Source organism: Diadema antillarum, unplaced genomic scaffold (assembly GCF_040938485.1).
Source record: "Diadema antillarum isolate AM-2024a unplaced genomic scaffold, OU_Dant_1.0 seq00000547_RagTag, whole genome shotgun sequence".
In the NCBI taxonomy this organism is placed as follows: domain Eukaryota; kingdom Metazoa; phylum Echinodermata; class Echinoidea; order Diadematoida; family Diadematidae; genus Diadema; species Diadema antillarum.
Genome location: NW_027271493.1, coordinates 404,839 through 424,084, shown reverse-complemented (window position 1 = coordinate 424,084; position 19,246 = coordinate 404,839). Strand labels below are relative to the sequence as shown.

Genomic DNA, 19,246 nt, shown 5'->3' with positions numbered 1-19,246 from the left:
GAAATCCTAAGAATTTGACTTTGACCTTTGAACTGTAGCATGCGGATGGACAGACAACCCGAAAACATTTAATGCCTCTGGCTACGCTGCATGGTGGAGGCAAACTTTGTACAGCACAAACTTTGTACAGCACAAGAGTGAAGAAGAGCAAGGCACGTGGCGTCTGCAGAGCTAATGTACCTTGCATGTGGCATGCATGAATTATGCAGCTGGACTACATAATCTATGCACGCCACATAGGTGGGCGTGTCTCCCAGACTACAGACTGTGTTAATATGTAAGAACATAGAGCAAGTGCAAGGGAGAGAGAGAAAGAGAGGTGGAACTTCACCAGCAATCCAAAAATAGAATTTACAAATGCAAACACAAACCAATAGCATTCAACAAACGCTGGCCAATCATGACAAAGCCCATGAACGAGCATCAACCCATGGACAGTAAATAGTATCAAACCTAGTAAGAGTTGATCTAACTCATTCTGCTGACGAGAGTGGCTGGAAGCACACACAACCCACAGTGTCTCAACAGTGGCTTTTGCTACATAGACTTTGATCTGAAAACACCCTTCTATAGAGGAGCTACACATAACAAGGCAAAGACAAGGTAAAAACAGTTTCTACTTTTCGCTGTTTGGGAGCTTATCAACATGAGATTCGTTTTCTTTGCACAATTTGTCTGCCATTTCAAATCATCTTTTTGAGAAATGCAAAGAAATGCATGCTAGGTGTGCTTTACAAAGTAAATTACATACTTTGACATATTTCAACAATAATAACATCAAACTTTCCAAGAATTGCTTGTTTTACAGTGCACATGTGTTTTTGAATGTGATAGCTGAAGGTGCAACGTGTATAAAAGGAAATCAAACTACATCAGGCTTACGGGCTGATTTCACTGAGCATGGAAATGATTTGTGGACACGGCAAAAGCATTTACTTGACTATTTGACTGTAAAGCCCCTATAGATACACTTTATGCTTTATTAAACCATGGAGCTACCAAAAAGATGGAGTAACAACGAAGGCCACCAATATTACGTAACCCAACTACGAGCGGTCAGTTCTGACAGACTTCAAAGCACCGCACTCGCTGGGACGGCTTAACTCGTCCCGCAGGGGATACTTTGGCAAACGATGCTCCGAGCCGCAAAAATGACGTCATACTCACCAACATTGCACATACAATATAGTGCTGTATCGAGTCGAAAACTCGACTTGCAACAACATATGGCTGCGCAAAACTTTGCTGAAGACCACGCGCATGCGCATAATATCCACAGGCAAAACAGAGGAGATACCGAGTGCAGTGCACTTTGAACGAACTGAATTGGCCCATGAACAGCGAAGGTACTGTACAGTGTATTGTCGTCATGCTTTGTGACTGTGGTAAAGTACATACCCTAAGAATAAAATTCTTAATAAAAATCCCTCACATTTCTCCACATATTTCAATATCTGTCCGTAAAGCTGACATTTGAAACTACAATCTTAGTAAGTGTTGACTGCGTACAATTGCGTACATTTTATCTATACCGTTGTGAAGCCAGCTGTTATTTGTCTTTGTGTTTGTTCGGGACAGCGTGACGGCCATTATTGATCGTGTCGAGAGTGCAGTGTTTGTTTACATGCCGGTCGTATCATATCGTGATTTACATACTAAACGACGGTATGACATGTTAAACAATTTGTTACACTGCAGATTCACTATTTGTAGCTATAATTAATTCAGAATCATGTTAAATCGAATATGCTCGAAGTCGACGGGGCAGTTGCAGTTTGTGTAGTCCCATGCATTGACGTTCATGGTGGAACCATGGAGCTAGGTAACTCCATGGTAAGAACCAGTTTGCGAACGCGCTGCGGATGACGTCATTGTGCGTACGCACTGTCTCATCTGTCATCGCTCTCGCTCACGGGGGCTTAGCGAGGATTATTTTTTACGAGTCGGCTTCGAGCATCACTTCAAAAGGACCCCAACCGTTGTTACTCCATCTTTTTGGTAGCTCCATGATTAAACCAATCACTACAAACACGTACATTTCCCACTACAAGAACATAAACACACTTTATTGTTGGGTCACATATTTATATACCTCTAAGATCCATTTTTTATTTTTTGCTTGGAGATTTTTCTGCATGATATGTATACTACACTTTATACTGCTGATATGTTTACAATTACTCTTGACTACCTTCCAAACATATTATGTTTTTGAAAAAGTAATGTAATAGGGAAAACAGAAACTTTATTGAACCAGTCCTTAAATCTTCAGAAGTTAGTGCTATGGACAACATTATAGTTGCCAGCATATATTTTGCTTCTTGACTTTTTACACATAAACGAGATCTCTTTAAGTTTACAATTATGGTCCATACATGATATCTTCTGCCATGTTCATCTGGTACATTTTCCTTTACATTTTTACTGCTAATCCTGTTAATCCTGACATATCTCCTGATGTTTTAATCCTTGACATCTTTCCCCTTGATACTGTTCTCCTGACATCTAACTGCTGATGCAATTACCTGTGACATTTCCTCATTTTTTTTTTTCACTGATATCTTTATTCCTGACATTTTGTACCCCTGGCAGGTTTACCTGTGATATTCTTCCCACAACATTTTACCCCTGACATTTTTGTCCCTGACATTTTGACGTATGGCATTTCTACCTGTTCCATTTTCAGCCAACACTTTTACCCATCATTTTGACTCATAACATTTTCAACTACGAGATTTTTATTTGTGACATTTTGTCCCCTGCATTTTCACCGCTGTTTTGTTTTGTTGTGTTTTTTGTTGCTTTGGTTTTTGTTGTTCTTGTTTTTTTTTTATTACCTGCACTGTTGTTCAAAAAGCATAAATCACAGCATAGTTCAGCAACATAAAAAAAAAATAGTGTGAGAGAAAGAAAGAGACCAAGAGAGACCAAGAGACCAACTCTTGGGTAATAGAAGGTTGGCCTGCATTTGGCCTACAGTTGGCACACAGCTGCCCCTATGAATTGTCATATTTGCCATTAGGAGTTTGGTGTTGGTGTTAACATGTCTATGTACAGTCAACCTTGCTCTTCAGTTAACCTTGCATTAAAGTCAAATAATCACCTATTGAAAGATAGAGGTCTTTTCAAGTCCTCTTTCCTAATAGGTCAATAGCACAATCAGGGTATGCAATTGTGTAACAGGGCAAAAATGAAAAAACTTGGTGAAAATGCTTTTTTTGTTGTTTGTTGTAGCTGAGTGTTCAAATTTTCATTTCATGTAAAGAACGAGTCAAAATTTTGCATTAAACTGTGCATAAATTAGCATTTAAATTAGGGGTGTCGAATTACATTGAAATGACTAATATATTGGAAAAATTCATTAAAAAAAAAGGAGAATGTTTTTTTCATCTGATAATGCTGTTAGATATTCCTGATAAATATCTCTTTCATTCACCACCAGCACATAGCCATGACATATCACAAAATATGAATGAATTTCATATTTTCACTTCTCGAAATGGATGATCAATTTTGTAGGCATTATTTTGAATTCAAATAAAACCACTTTTACATATTTTATCATATTTCACTTTTGCCAAAGAGTGAAGAGGCGAAACTTTCAGGAATAGGTAACAGACATATAGTGGCCATTATTACAAATGTTTATGAAATTAGGGCTGGTACTTTGGAAGATATTATATTTTTCATCAAAAAATTATCTGTACAGTTTGACCTTGAATGTGCGCACAGTGTTTGGATCAATTCTCATATTTGTAAACACAGATAGAAGAATGAATGTGAGATTTATGATGACTTGAGTTGATATCCAAGCTGTGACAGTCAAACAATGACATATTAAGCCAAAATAATATGTTTTTGCTTATGATATCTTTAGAAATTGAACAAGCATTGAAATATGAACACTGAACACTTATCATATGACCTTCATGCAGTATAACATGGGTGTGTATCGCACTTATTTATGCTCAGCAATTTGTAAAAATATAAAAAAATAAGTTCCTATTGCTTAAATTTGCTAAAATTTTCACACAATAGATTTCTACATATGCACAATTCATGGTTAAAAAGACAAGGATATTCAATAAGGGGAAAAGAATCTTTAAAGTGGTCAAATTAGGATATACCTCACTGAAAATACTGAAAAACGGCTGCACTTATTTTACTCAGCATTTGAAAATGGTTCAAAACTCAAAACTGGCTGAACATTTATTGGCAAACAGCGCACCATATTGTAGTGTGTCTTCAGTACTTTCAGGAAAAGCAGAAAAATAAGCTGTTTCTCCATGTATAGCTGTACAGCATGGGTTAAAAGGTCACAATGTCACAAAAATAAGCTAGCATTACACTCCTACCAGGATGGGACTTCAGACCTTATAACTTTCTCTAGCTGAAAGAACCACTGTTTTTTATTGCATGCAAGCAATGCCAGGAAAAAATCCATTAATTTGATACCAAACACATAGGGGTAGACTTAAAATATGGACCTCAAATCTTGATTTTACGTAAGTTGTAAAACGCTTTTTTTTGATGCATTACGTGGGTTTGGGGGGACTTTTTGGTAATTAACCTTAAATAATTAACAGTAAATGAGAAGAAATTAGCTATTGTCTTACCACATGTGATTACTGATGTCTTAGCATGCTGCATGTGAATTTTTAAGTCAGTTGGTGCATTCTTTTAGAAGTTACAATTTTTTAAAGTGAGAAAGTCATGATTACATACCCTGATTGTGCTTATCACCAATACTCTATCAATTTCAAATATCTCATAAATCAAATTTTCTCTAGGTCGAAGCTAAATATTTCTTCAGTCCAAATCGATTCAACTTAGGTAAGGTTGACTGTGGATGCAGGATCCACATCTAAATTCACAAATTCAAGTCATCCTTACTCACATCAAGTTAGAAAGCGACTTTAGGGCAGTTGTTTGGGAGATATTCAAACACCACAGCCAGTATTAGCTCTGAACTTGAAATCACCAAATGTGTATGACTTCTTATAAGACCAGAAAACCTTTTGACATAAACATATCAAATACCTACAGATTTGTGACCCACATTCTGTGACAGTCAATTGAGATTTTCCTTTTCTTCATTTGATGGAAAAGATGGCATACAAGGAAGAGATACACCCGGGTCTGCTGGAGTGTCGGTCTCTCACTGTCAACAAGGAACTGCTGACTAGCATGGACCAGAGGGAAATTGAAAAACGAATTAAAGACCAAGAAAATTATCTCACCCTTGAGCTCTACAGTGAAGGATTCCAGAATGTAATTCGGAACTTCCAAGGTATTGTAAAATGCACTGTGTCATTGAACATTACTGTCTCATACTTGCACACACTTTTTTAGGGGGGGGGGGGGGGGGGTCAGTGTACACACTAACAAGCATTTTTATCATAATCATATAATATTCTATAGCATTTTCCAAAGGAGCTGTTACAACAGACAAATGTAAATGAAGAAATTACAATGTATTTTCAGTAACGCAGGTATTAATTACTTTTGCCTTAAAGTAATAAGAGACATATGAATCTATCTTCTGTTTCAACTTAGATGAATCTGGGCAGTGTAATATGAATTTCCTTGGTAGGCATATCAACAAATCAAGTCATATCAAATTTATTTCCAATTTCATGTTTTTGTTTTCAATATAATTTCAAAAAGAACAAACAATACAACAATGAATATTACATATGAAGCTATTTATTCAAAATGATTGGATTATTTGACAGAAGAGGATTTAATCCACATTTGACGATGCCACCAAAAAACGGGCAAGTTTTCCTTATCATACACAAATATTGAAATGAATTCCTTCTAAGTATTTGACTATTATATGGATATTGAGTTAACAATGCACCACATATTCTTTCTTAGGTATGTATGTGTCCCTTTTAAGGGCCTACCTACTCCTGATATTTTGGCAGGCATATTCTTGCCATTTTCATGAGTGAGTACATGAGTTCCCAGAAAATTGATAGAAATGATGAAGTATAGGGAGCAATCTAATCCCACTTGAATTGTAAACTTACTTTTGCAAGAGGAATCATTTTTATTATGAAATCATAAGTTTCAAAATGAAGGTTGCAAAAGCATGACATACATTAAATCATATTCTTCCATTCCCACCTAGCATTGCTGCATTACCGAGCATCGCAACCTCTGAAGGCAATTGAGCTGTGGGAGGAGACTCTAACACACGACCCTGATGACCTCAATGCACTCCAAGACCTGGCAAAGGCATATAACACACTTCGTTTCTCCAGCAAGGCCCTCTCTTACCATGGCAAAGTTAGAAGCCTACTGAAGGGCAAGGGTGGCAGCAAACAGTATGCAAGATGCAAGGTTGGACAGGCCTACGCCCAGTTTTGTGATATCTATGCCACATCCTGGACAGGGGTAGAGCACACCAAAAAGCTGGTGGAGAGTTTTAAGAGCTCTCTCGAGCTTGTTGACAAGACCACACTGGACGACAAGGAAAGCAGGGACTGGCTGTTGCACACTGCAAAAGCTCAGGAGAATTTATGTCGTGCCTATGCAAGAACAGCTGACCATGTCAAATACATGAAGTCTGTAGAAATGACAGAGCAATTAATAGACAAAGCCCTTGCCATGTGCGGACAAAGTGATAAGAAATTTAAAGCTCAAATCTGGACCATCATGGGGAATACCTTCTCCCGGAGACAATCAAAACTCCCTTCACTCCCAAACTTGGTACAAATTAAATACAGCGAAGAATGGAAAGATCCAGAACTGTGCTACAAAAGGGCACTTGATTTTGACCCTAAGAATCCTTGGATCTTAGGTAAACAAGGTGCCCATCTTTTTAGACAAAAGAGAAATGATGAGGCACTCAGCTGCTTTAATGAGTCACTGGAATCCTCACAAAATGAGTCATCTTTCTACAACTACCGAGCAAAAATATTCATTGAAAAAGCCAAAATAGAATCTTCAGCAAGCAAGCAAAAAGACTTGCTTCAGAAAGCCGAAAAAGATGCCCTCCAGGCTTTGGAGCACAATTTCTGCCCTCGCCAACTTTTGGTGGCAGCTGAAGTGCATCACATGCTATCTAAGAATGACGTTGCCAAAGCAGAAGGAAAAGACACAGAAAATCTTTTGAAAGCTTTGCAAAGATTTTCCCAGGCTTCCTCCTTTGAGGAGAGCAAAGAAACCACTGAAGTCTATCTGAAGTGGGCAAGGTGCCTGAAAGACTGTGGAGACAATCATGCCGCAATTGAGTCTTACAAGGTAGCATTTGAAATGGAAAAGGAAAGGAGTTCTGTGACAAAATATCTCACAATGATAGCAAAAGAACTGCTCATCCTGATGAAAGACAATCTTGACCTGAAGGGAGCAAATCACAAGTCTTTACTTCACTGTCATGAGATGGGATTCTGGCTTCTATACACTTCCCCTGCATTCCAAGCAAAGGAATTTGACACTAAGCGCTACCTTGAAAAATATGAGCTGCTTGTGGTTCAATGCCTTGACAAGATGGCGAGTCTCACAACAAGGGGCAATTTAGAAAGTCCCCTTCTTCACAAAAAATACATGGAGGAATTCTGGACGAGGTCACATCAGCTTCAACCACAAACTAAAACATTGCGTAAGGAAATTATAGAATTCAAACAAACTACAGAGAAACACTGGCAAGATATTTCTCGAAGCAAAGGGTCAGAACCTGATGAGGAATCATCCAGAGACACTGACAGCACACAAGCCTACCATGATCCTCCTGACCACTGCCTGACCCAGGAACAAAACATGGAGTATGACTTCTACATTACCAATGACGAAGACAACTATGAAGTAGACAACTGGGTACAACATTCTCTCCTGACCAACCTTGAAAACCCAGTCTTTGGCCTAAAGGGTTACTACCATCCAAGAGATTCAAAGCTTGGACAACTTGACATCAAAGCAAGGACTGAAGCCATTCCCAAGTGTGCCCATCACATCCTTGTCATAAGCAACAGCTTTGATGCCAAGACAGAATTACTCAAAGAAGTTGCCCAGAGCCTTAAAGGAAAAGACATTGTTGTCTTGATGCGTGAGCCAGGGAGAGAAGTGCCTCCACAACTGAAGGTTTGCCATAAAGTTGACATGACAGTGTACGCATACTTCCCTGCCCTGGCCAGGCTGCTTATGCCTGCAAGACCTCAAGAATACGCATGGTAGTGCATCTCTAATGCTCCAACAAAGGAAGCATGGAACACTCTTAAATTTACCATTGCTAACACTGCTTCCATCAGCCCACTTGATCTGAATCAACCCTATCAAGAGGAAAACGTGGCTACAACATAAAACAATGTAAACAACATAAGAACCATTAATGGCCTTCACACACACACACACACACAAAAAAAAAAATCAGTTACATAGATAGAACATAAGAGCATCACGAAAAGCTAGGAGGAAAGGGTAGAATCTCTAGATCTCATGAGGACAGAACTGCTCTACAACCTCTAAAGAAGGCTCGAAAGATAATAAGTGCCTTTCACAGTTCCTGACAGTGAACAGAAAAAAAAACAAAGAAAAGAAACAATTAGGGAAAACCAAATTGGCCTGTAGTAGAGCATCTCATAAAATTACTGATCTAGAGATAAATTTTCATGTGCATATTAAGATAATGTTATAAATTGGATGTCACCACCAATAATTCAAATCTAAATACAGAAAAAAAGTACAACATATACACACATGCTATGCACTGTTTCTTAAAGGGTTTTGCTGTGCATTACTGAGTTCAAGAATAAGTATCAGCTTGTGCATAACACATTGTAACAAATTTGATATATTTTCAACGACTGCATGTCCTCCTGTGGTAGATTGTACAATTCCCACAGAAGTGGCCATAAGGTCTGTTGAATAATATGACAGTAACATGTACCTTTACGCCTGGGGGCGTAGCTGCCATACCAAGAGAGTGGATGCCAAACTCAACTCTGCTCTCCGCACCATCACAGGCTGCCTGAAACCAACCCCCATCCACCTGCTCCCTGTGCTAGCAGGCATTCCACCCTATCACCTTAGAAGAGAAGCCGCTACAAGACAGTTAGCACCATACCAGAAGTCTCTTTTATACATTTTTTTTTTGTTCAATCCTCACAGTCTTGAATAAGGAACAGATGAGGCTGTTTTGACAGGACCAAAAGCTGTTCACTTACAGGGTTGGTACAATATTGGCAGAGACCAGGATTGGGCTTTTAACTTTTTGCGAGAAACTAAGAAACTACTGAAAAAATACAGACCACACCATTCTTAGAAGAATTCAAAGTTTACTAGATGATAATCAATTTTGGAATGGCTGAGACAACTGAAAACAAAGTAAAACAAAGTGATCCTTATAAAAGGTGGACCCCACCTTTTGTTAGGACTGCTCTGTTTTGGGTATCCCAGCCACTCCAAAACCAATTTTCTTCAAATAAATGTTGATTCCCTTGACTTTTCATGCTCTTTCATGTTTCATAAGAAGTTTCTCATTATCTCTCTCTCTCCAAAAAAAAAAAAAATGTTAGAAACGCAAAGTTAGGTTTCAACCAAAACTATACAATCCCTCTAACAGCACTCCATACTCCTCAGATTTCTGTGTTTTGGCCACACAATATCTTGGACAGTTTGCACTTTTCATGTAGGTGAAGAATTCCTTTCCAAATTCTTTGTATTTCATAGTTGTAATTGGTTCTCTATTTGGCTACAATGCAACAGATAAATGTCACCTGAATCTAGAGTGTATGTCTCTCATTTTGTCATTTTATTCATGTAATAAGCAAATCAAGATTCATCATTAGCTCTTTATGGAGTATGTTATCATACTGACCAGCTTTGAAAGATAGCCATTTTTTAATTGAAGAAACATATAAATATTGCTGAAAAGATTGTGTAACATTTCCATGTTTGTATGTTCTACTTTCCCCACATATTTAACATACTGTCAGTATCATATCAGGTTATTTTACATTGTTCGCTTTCAATGCATGGCAGATCAATTCTAAGTGTACATTTGCTTTACCTCTGGTATCAGCTTTTATTGTGTTTGTGCTCCCATAAAATTACTGCGCAATAGTTTACTCACACTTTGAACATTGTACTTGTTATAAAACTGAATGTAGAAAGGTCATGCTCGTATACCAGTGTATTTTTTGTGCTATCTTTTATCAATCAGTAGTTAGTCTCTTCCTTTCCCTTTTTTTTCTTTTCTTTTTCTTTTCTTTTACTTCTTCTGCTCTTTGTACCTCGCTGTTTTATAGCCTTCAAAATAGTTTCGTCATTAGTACTTTGTGTCCTATCTCCATTGAAAAACGAATTTACATTGACACTTTTTTTTTTCCCTGGAACATGCAGTTTTTACGGTTCTATCGTATTACATGTTATAGAGAATTCTCTTTTATGTAAATATGCCGACACACTTTCTTGTAATGACCAACCTTATATCATATTTTGTATTTTGTTAATTTGCTTGTTTGTATTTTGTGTGTGTGTTAAATACATGTACAGATTTGATGTAATGTGATATATTGAAATAAACAGCTGGAACTGTTCACTGTGTCTCAAGTGTAAGACCAGTGCAGTTCCAGTAATTCAATTCAAAATAAAAAAAAAAAAAAATATATATATATATATATATATATATTATTTAACATAGGCTGCATTTGCTTACTGAGCCATGTTCTACAGTTTTGAACTAAGGTAATCAAATGGTTTAAAAACAAATTGTGTTGATCTATTGTATATGTACCAAATTTCATAAGTCTCCTGCTCCGTCATATAATTGGGTCATTGTTTTTTGACATGTTTATTTATACTAGATTTGGTTACCATGAAAATTATGGTCTGTGTATGTGTACTGAAACATGTTGTACAGCTTTGAAACTGTAGATAATCATTCTGTTTAAAGCTTTAATAGGGATACCATTTAACATTTTATTGGCTATATGTGTACTCAAAAATATAGTATTTTTTGAAAGATAATTATTTAGTTTTTAAAACGAAAACAAATCATGGTTGAAGCTTGAATATATGCACATGTTACCTGGATGTATGTCTCTTTATTTCGACATGAAATTGAGGGGTTTTTTTTTACTACGTATTTTACTGAATATGTATTCTGCATACACCGAAGCATGCACAATAAGTAGAACACATAGAGTGCAGTTGTTTCCAATGTTAGTCAATTAGTTTCAAAACAAAACAAAAAAAAATTTGATGAAATATTGAATGAGCAATCACGAGTATTATTATGACAGTCTCTTGTTAATCATGCGGTTATCGAGTATTGCCCCCCCCCCCCCCAAAAAAAAAAAGTATACAATTGAAGGTTTTGTATACCATTTTAACAAGGGCTCTATATTTGTACCAATCGTGTAGTACAGCAGCTTTGAAAAAAAGTCATTCAGTTTGAAAAGGAAAACCAGTCATGCTCTAAATCTTGAATAATAAGCTGTATCTCCAAAGAGTCTTAATCTAGTATCAATGGCTTCTCCTACATATTGTTTTTAGATGGAGTCAATGCCATTTAACAGATGAGTGTAAGTGACAGAACCATTGAAGAATAGCTCTGAAAGATAATAAGTTTCAAAACAACATCAAATTGCTGAAATAATGAATATGTAACCTGTATCGATGTTTCTTGTTGTGTCATATTACTGGGTGGGGTTTTTTTTCTCAACATCAAATAGATTTGGTTATAACTTGTATAATAGTTCAATATATACGCTGTATATCTTTTCTGAACTCTGCAATGTATTGCTTTAAAAGATGATTAAATATATGTAAGCTACTGAAATTAAATCATGCTGAAATTTTGGTATGTAACCTGTATCTAAGTCACTTGATTTGTCGGGTGTCAAATGTTTTGCTTTATTTTATCTATAAACATTTTGTAGATTTGGTTATAAGATACCATTTAGAAGAGGATGTATGTTTACCACATATACCATATGGATAAATTTAGAAATATTTAACTATTTTGTTTAGTAATGTAACTAATTGTGCCATAATATTCACTCAGCAAATAGCTGTGTCTTTTATTTTGTCATGTATATGGATTTTTTTTTCTATTTACTATACAGCAGATTTGGTTATACACTGTACAAAACTTATACATATTAGCTGTGTAAATGTTTGTTGTTATCCAGAATACCTTAGAAACAAAAGTAATCACATCATTTAATCATGCACACAAAAATCCCACAATTTGTGTTGATTCTAAGAAAACTTTAACTCTTTATGTGCCATGGTGTAAACTCCCTGTGTGTCACATTATTTTGAGACTGCAAAGTAATCATGCCTTGGTAATTATTTCAAATATGCCATGACTTTTATAGATTTTTTATTCCCTGGACCTGTACTGAATAAAGTAGTAGAGAGAATGCCAAGCCTAGATTTGATGTAAATTGTACAACAAATTGATGATTGCTTATCTTTCAAATGACCAGTACCTACATTATTGTAGAGACATGACCTTTCCACACCAAACAGTGACAGAAACTTAGAATTTACTCAAAATTCAAAAAGAGAACAATCTCTGATAGTCAATCTCAACGTAAAATGCATGCTACGTGTAACAGGAATGGGAACACGAGAAACGCTTTCATTGTACTGCGGCATTTGGCGATTTATTGATCGATTTGGGCGGGTTTGCGCGTTTGAGCAGAATATGCGAAGTTGGCACGCCGTCGACCGAGTCAGGCGTGCGAACATGGCACGTAAAGAGTTAACTGAAATACATCACCTACTGTTTGTAATCAATTTATGACCAAAATCTATCAAAACCCAAGTTATGTTTCCTGTGTTGACATTTGAGTTCAAGTAAGAATAAAAAAGAAAAGTTTCAGAATCGTTACATCAGTTAAAGGTGCAAATTCAGAGAAAAGCTTTCATTGTGAGGGTTAGCACATTATCTAAAAAAGAGCTTACAACCAGCTTTTAGTAATAAACAGTCTTACTTTAAAAGAAACTGGTGTTATCTGGGCTACACTTTGTTGTTTTTCAGCATTACAGACCCCCCACCAAAAAAAAGCAAAAACAACAACAACAACAACAGTAATCAAACAAACATAAAATCGGCAATAATTTTGTCATTCCCTAATCTAACTTTTGCTTGCATCCATTTCTCCTACTGTAGGATACAGGTACCATACATTGTAATATTGATTTGTAAAACTCCATCTGATTGATGTTAATGCCTCAAGGAATTGTACTGAGCACTCATTAGGTGCGGTCAGACTAGCAAAAGATCGAGAAGTTTAAGATCGTGATCTTTAAGATATGAGATCGAAGTTTTGCCAGTGTGACCGCAAACTTCCGGCGAAAATTCCAATGAAACTTCTCGATCTGTTTGCGGGCGGTGTCTCCGAAGTGTGAGGCCATTGTCATGTACAGATGTGCATTGTTATGTCACAGTGTACTAGCCATTGGACGGCGCACTCTTTCTTGCACGCATACCAATGGCCCAAACTTTGCGATCTTTAACTTCCTGATCTTTTGCCAGTCTGACCGCGGCTTATATGGCTCTCTTTGAACATTTTATACTGAACAGTAATTCAATATAATAATGATGGAAGGTGCAAAAGCTAGTCTGTAGGTCACTAAATCTCTCTGACTGTATCATCTTGTATTTTTGTTTTAATTTCTGTATATTTCAACAAAAAAACATCACAATGTAAAGCCTAATTAAAGCATTTTTACAGTGTGCAACAATATGCATTCATCATGAAATTAACTTCACAATCCTCATCAATTTTCAATGAATGAAAACAGTTTGATTTTCTACACTTGGCTCTCTACACTGAAAAAAATAGAGTACCACAAAACTGGCGATGCAAATAACTAGGTAATGTCTAAGATACATACATTTTCCCAGATTGCCACATGGGTAAGAATAACTGCTTAATTTCATCTGCCAACTTTGGAACTCTTCAAAAAAAAATATTGTTGTTTCAAAATATCAAGGAGCCTGTGTATGATACCGGTCATACCAATCACCACAATGCAAATTGCATCTGTACATGTTTGCCAATATTTGGCTTGTCTCTTTGGAATTTTGAATTAATGAGCCTAATACAGCATCTGTCGCAGATCTTACAAGTGCTTCGTAGAGGCTGCTTGGTACGGACTGTTTCTATAATACAGTCAACTTTGTCACACCCATAAAGATTCAGTGCTAATAAATTGTAACCTCCACACAAGTAACTTGAACTGTTCATCATTTTATGATTTGACTATGGGTAGCTGTACTCTACTTAATAATTGCTTGATAGCAGCCCTGTGGGGTCCCCCCCCCCCCCCAGTTTTAAGTGTTCAAAAAAAAATTGGGGGTAGAGTCAGACAATGAATGTAAGCATCTTCTTGAGGCAGGTCAAAGACAAATTCTTTGTGAACAACACTTCCTGGCAATGAGACCACACATCCATCTACTTGGATGAAAAGTAGGACGATGTAAATATTGATGTGCTCCCACATGCACATTGTATGCTTTCCATAATTACTTCACTGAGCACTTACTGTCATCCTCTGCAATCTGTTCCTTTATTGTGCTGACTATAAAAGGGTATGCCACTGATTTATGGAATGAAAACATAATACAAAAAAAAAAAAATCATGATGATTTGTGATCTGGCAAAAAGACAGATGCCATGGTGTGCTGGATCTGTGGCATCAAACCTCATGAGGATGTCTCTACTGGCACTCTACTTGGAAAATTGGGGATTCGGGAATCGATTGCTAACAGTTCTACGCACCAGACGACTCAGATGGATATCCACAAATGTCACAAACTTAATCCTGTGCATTATTTGATTCATAAAATGGGTCTATGAACTATTACTCAAGTACTATGGGTAAATACTGGTCGGCTAAATGTAGACCTTGCTCAAAAGTTAAGATGTGCGAGGATATATTGTTCCAATTAAACACTGAACATGGAAGCTTAGAAGTTGTTTACTGTAAAATAAGTGATTGATCGCGTGCTTGTAACTGATTCAGTGTGTGCTTCCTAAGTACATACGTACATTGTGACGTCAGTGGGTGTGCAGTTATTTATTTATTTACTTATTTATTTTTGCTGCACACTTTTTGCACGCCCATGAATGTTAGTATAAAGAAAATACAGAGCACACACATAGTGACTCATTTCTAGCGTTTCTGATTGGTCACATTCTTGAAGCCATTTCATAACAGAGTAAAATCACTGAATGCAGTACGAAATTTATGCCCCTGGTACTAGATTCCCACCCATAAGGGGCGAGGAAAGCTGCTTGCGTCACCAATGTCCTAAATACGCATTAACATTTCAGCACAGTCATTAATATGTAATACGTCAAACACAATGGTATTGCAATTATGCCAATTTGGTGCTTGCCAAATTGGTGCTTCCCAAATATAACATGATAGACATTCAACTAATGACAGTATGCCTAATAATGATGGGCAAATACCTTTAACATCAACTAATAAGAAGTAAAATGACAGAGAAATAGAGGTGGAACTTCCCCAGGAATCTAAATTTCGAATTGGAAAAAAAAACAATGACAAAAACAATTTTGGGAAAAAAAATAACAAAAACAAATATCATTATTTCCACCAACATTGCCCAATCATGGCAAAGCCCATGAATGATCATCAACCCATGGACAATAATAAATAGCATCAAACCTTAAGAGTTGATCTGGCTCATTCTGATGACGACAGTGGACGGTAGTGCACACAAACCACAGTGTCTCCAGTGCAGTATGGCCTTTTTTTTTCTGCATTGGATCTGATCTGTAAACACTCTTCTACAGCAGAGCTACACACGATTTATGGTTTCCTTTTTAGTGATAAGTGGATTTCTCTTCATTTTCCCTTGAAGAAAATGATGGCAGACAGACAAAAGATACATCCTGGTCTCCTAGAATGTCGATCTCTCAATGTCAACAAGGGACTGCTGACCAGCTTAGACCAAAGGGGAATTGAAAAACGAATCAAGGATCAAGAAAATTTTCTTACCCTTGGGCTCTTCAGTGAAGGATTCCGGAATGTTATTCGCAACTTCCAAGGTATTGCACACTATAGTGTGATTTAACACCGCAGTTACATAGTTCAATGATTGTTTACCTGGGATCTACATGTATTGTGCACGTCAGACATTTTCATCATCTATACCATCATACTTTTTATTAAGGAACTGTATATATATAGAACTGATAGGTGCGAACGAAGAGATTAATGGTCTTAAAAGGAATGCATTCATTCTTTGTGTCTTTAAAAATAAGAGCCACTTGAAGATTTAATCCATTCCCACATGAATGAGGCAGTATAAAGCAGATTGGTGCATACATACACTGTATAGGAAGTGAACCATGATCTGTGTGCTGTTACAGAAATGTGAAAGTGTTGCATACGATTGTATGTCATACCAAAATATTGAAATCAAATCATTGAAGAAATCTGAAAAAATATGAGTTTCTGAGTATAGGGAGCAATCTTAACATCTAGAACTTGAACTGCAAGCTTAATCCTATGAGGGGTATCATCTTTACTGCGAAATCATCAGTTTCAAGATGAAGGTTATAGTATTACACTTGTATCTAATCCTATGTTTCAATTCCCATCTAGCATTACTGTATTACCGAGCACTACAACCTCTGAAGGCAATTCAGCTGTGGGAGGAGACTCTCACACATGACCCTGATGACCTCAATGCATTGCAGGACCTGGCAAAGGCATATAACACTCTTCGATTGTCCAAGGAAGCTCTCATTTATGTGGACAGAATCAGGGACCTACTGAAGGGCGAGGATGACGGCAAACGGTATGCAAGGTGCAAGATTGGACAGGCCTATGCCCAGTTTTGTGATATCTATGCCACATCCTGGACAGGGGTAGAGCACACCAAAAAGCAAGTGGAGAGTTTTGAAAGCGCTCTCAAGCTTGTTGACGAGACCAAACTTGATGACAAGGAATACAGGGACTGGCTGTTGCACGCTGCAAAAGCTCATGAGAAATTGTGCCACACCTATTTCAAGAAGTTGCGAGTTTGACAAATACATGGAGTCTGTGGGGAAGACAGTGGAATTACTGGACGAAGGCCCTTGGCATGTGCACAGAAAGGAGAAGAAATACAAAGCTGAAATCTGGACCATCATGGGAAATACTTTCTCCCGAGACAATTAGAGCTCCCTCACTCCCAGACTTGGTGCAAAGTAAATACAGGAAGAATGGGAAAATCCAGCACTGTGCTACAAAAAGGCACTTGACCTTGACCCTAAGAATCCTTGGATCTTGGGTAAACAAGGCATGCAATATTGTAGACAAAAAAAATATGACAGGCACTTCAGTGCCTTCAGGACTCAATCCTCAAAAATGAGTCATCTTTCTATGACTGCAGAGCAAGAATATTTAGTAAAGGCTAAACGAGAATCAATCAGCAAACAAGGAAAAAGAATTCCTGCAGGAAGCTGCGGAAAATGCCCTCAAGGCTTTGGAGGAAAACTTTTACCCACGGCAATTGTGTCTGGCCGGTGAAGTGCACTACATGCTATCAAAGAATGACATTGTCAAAGCAGAAGGAAAAGAGAGTGAAAATCTTTTGGAGGCTTTGCAAAGATTTTCCCAGGCTTCCACCACTGAGGATGGTAGAGATATCACAGCTGGATCTATCTGAAGTGGGCAAGATGCTTGAAAGACTGTGGAGACAGTCGTGGGGCAATTGAGTCCTACAAGGTTGCTTTTGAAGTTGAAAAGAGAAAAGAGTCATGTGACACCATATCTCTTGATGATAGCAAAAGAACTGCTCCACCTGATGAAAGACAATCTTGACCAGATGGGAGCAAATCACAAGTCTTTACTCAGCTGTCGTGAGATGGGATTCTGGCTTCTATACACTTCCCCTGCATTCCAAGCAAAGGAATCTGACACTCAGCGCTCCCTTGCAAACATGAGCAGCTTGTGGTTCAATGCCTTGACAAGATGGTGAGTCTGACAACAAGGGGCAATTTAGAAAGTCCCCTTCTTCACAAAAATACATGGAGGAATTCTGGAAGAGGTCACATCAGCTTCAACCACAAACTGAAACATTGCATAAGGAAAATAAAGAATTCAAACAAACTACAGAGAAACACTGGCAACAAATTTCTCAAAGCAAAGGGTCAGAACCTGATGAGGAATCATCCAGAGACACTGACAGCACACAAGCCTTCCATGATCCTCCTGACCACTGCCTGACCCAGGAACAAAACATGGAGTATGACTTCTACATTATCAATGATGAAGACAACTATGAAGTAGACAACTGGGTACAACATTCTCTCCTGACCAACCTTGAAAACCCAGTCTTTGGCCTGAAGGGTTACTACCATCCAAGGGATTCAAAGCTTGGACAACTTGACATCAAAGCAAGGACTGAAGCCATTCCCAGGTGTGCCCATCACATCCTTGTCATAAGCAACAACTTTGATGCCAAGACAGAATTACTCAAGGAAGTTGCCCAGAGCCTTAAAGGAAAAGATGTTATTGTCCTGATCCGTGAGTCAGGGAGCGAAGTCCCTCCACAACTGAAGATTTGCCATACAGTTGACATGACAGTGTACGCAAACTTCCCTGCCCTGGCGAGGCAACTTAATGCCAGTAAGTCTACAAGAATTTACATTGTCCCAGAAGAAGTATAGCCACTCTGTCAAGTATAGTAACTGCTAAAACTGCTTCCATCAACTCTCATAGAAACAGGCAGGACTGGTAACTTTGCAATACTTTTGTTGTGGGTGGTGCTGTTGTTGGTGTTGTTGTTGTTCTACAGCTTGAAAAGAAGGTTAAGCAAAGAACAAGTTTCATGTACTGTACAGATCCTCAGTCATCATAAAAAAGAAAGAATTGATAGAAAAGAATATGAACTTTGCTTGTAGTAGGGAAAAGTGGCGTCTCAGAAAATGACTAGATGTGGGGATATTTCATGCCATACATTCATATACAAGCATACCAACAACAATGATTCAAATGTATCGTAAAAAGAAGGAGAATATATTATGACACATACATGGAGACAGACAGACAGAGAGATGAGACGTACACTGAAAAGATACTTGAGTGCACAGATCAAGCAATGACATTGAAATTTATGAACAGAGCAGTCCTGCATCCCCGTAAAGCTGGAACAGATTAATAAATCAACTTTAAATGGTACAACACAACACATACCTGCCTATCAAAGAAGTGATCTAAATATGTGTGGCAAACTTATCAAACTTGTGTGGTTAGGACTCTGCTG

General features: G+C 37.7%; 2 protein-coding genes across 2 annotated transcripts in view; one reads left to right on the top strand and one right to left on the bottom strand.

Moving 5' to 3' along the window:
- Positions 1 to 19,246, bottom strand: part of LOC139734804 (uncharacterized) — a 185,587-nt gene that overhangs the window by 94,009 nt on the left and 72,332 nt on the right. The gene's annotated exons all lie outside the window — the stretch shown is intronic.
- LOC139734799 (tetratricopeptide repeat protein 22-like) lies at positions 366 to 8,181 on the top strand. Its single transcript, XM_071645585.1, has 3 exons — positions 366 to 603; positions 5,110 to 5,290; positions 6,137 to 8,181. Exons 2-3 carry the CDS (start codon positions 5,110 to 5,112, stop codon positions 8,179 to 8,181), a joined length of 2,226 nt encoding a protein of 741 aa, XP_071501686.1. The 5' UTR covers positions 366 to 603.

Bases quoted from the DNA above. Each gene is read 5' to 3' on its own strand.
- LOC139734799 (XM_071645585.1), top strand. From the start codon at position 5,110: ATGGCATACAAGGAAGAGATACACCCGGGTCTGCTGGAGTGTCGGTCT. The intron at 5,291-6,136 runs GTATTGTAAAAT...ATTCCCACCTAG, and splicing joins TGTAATTCGGAACTTCCAAG to CATTGCTGCATTACCGAGCA.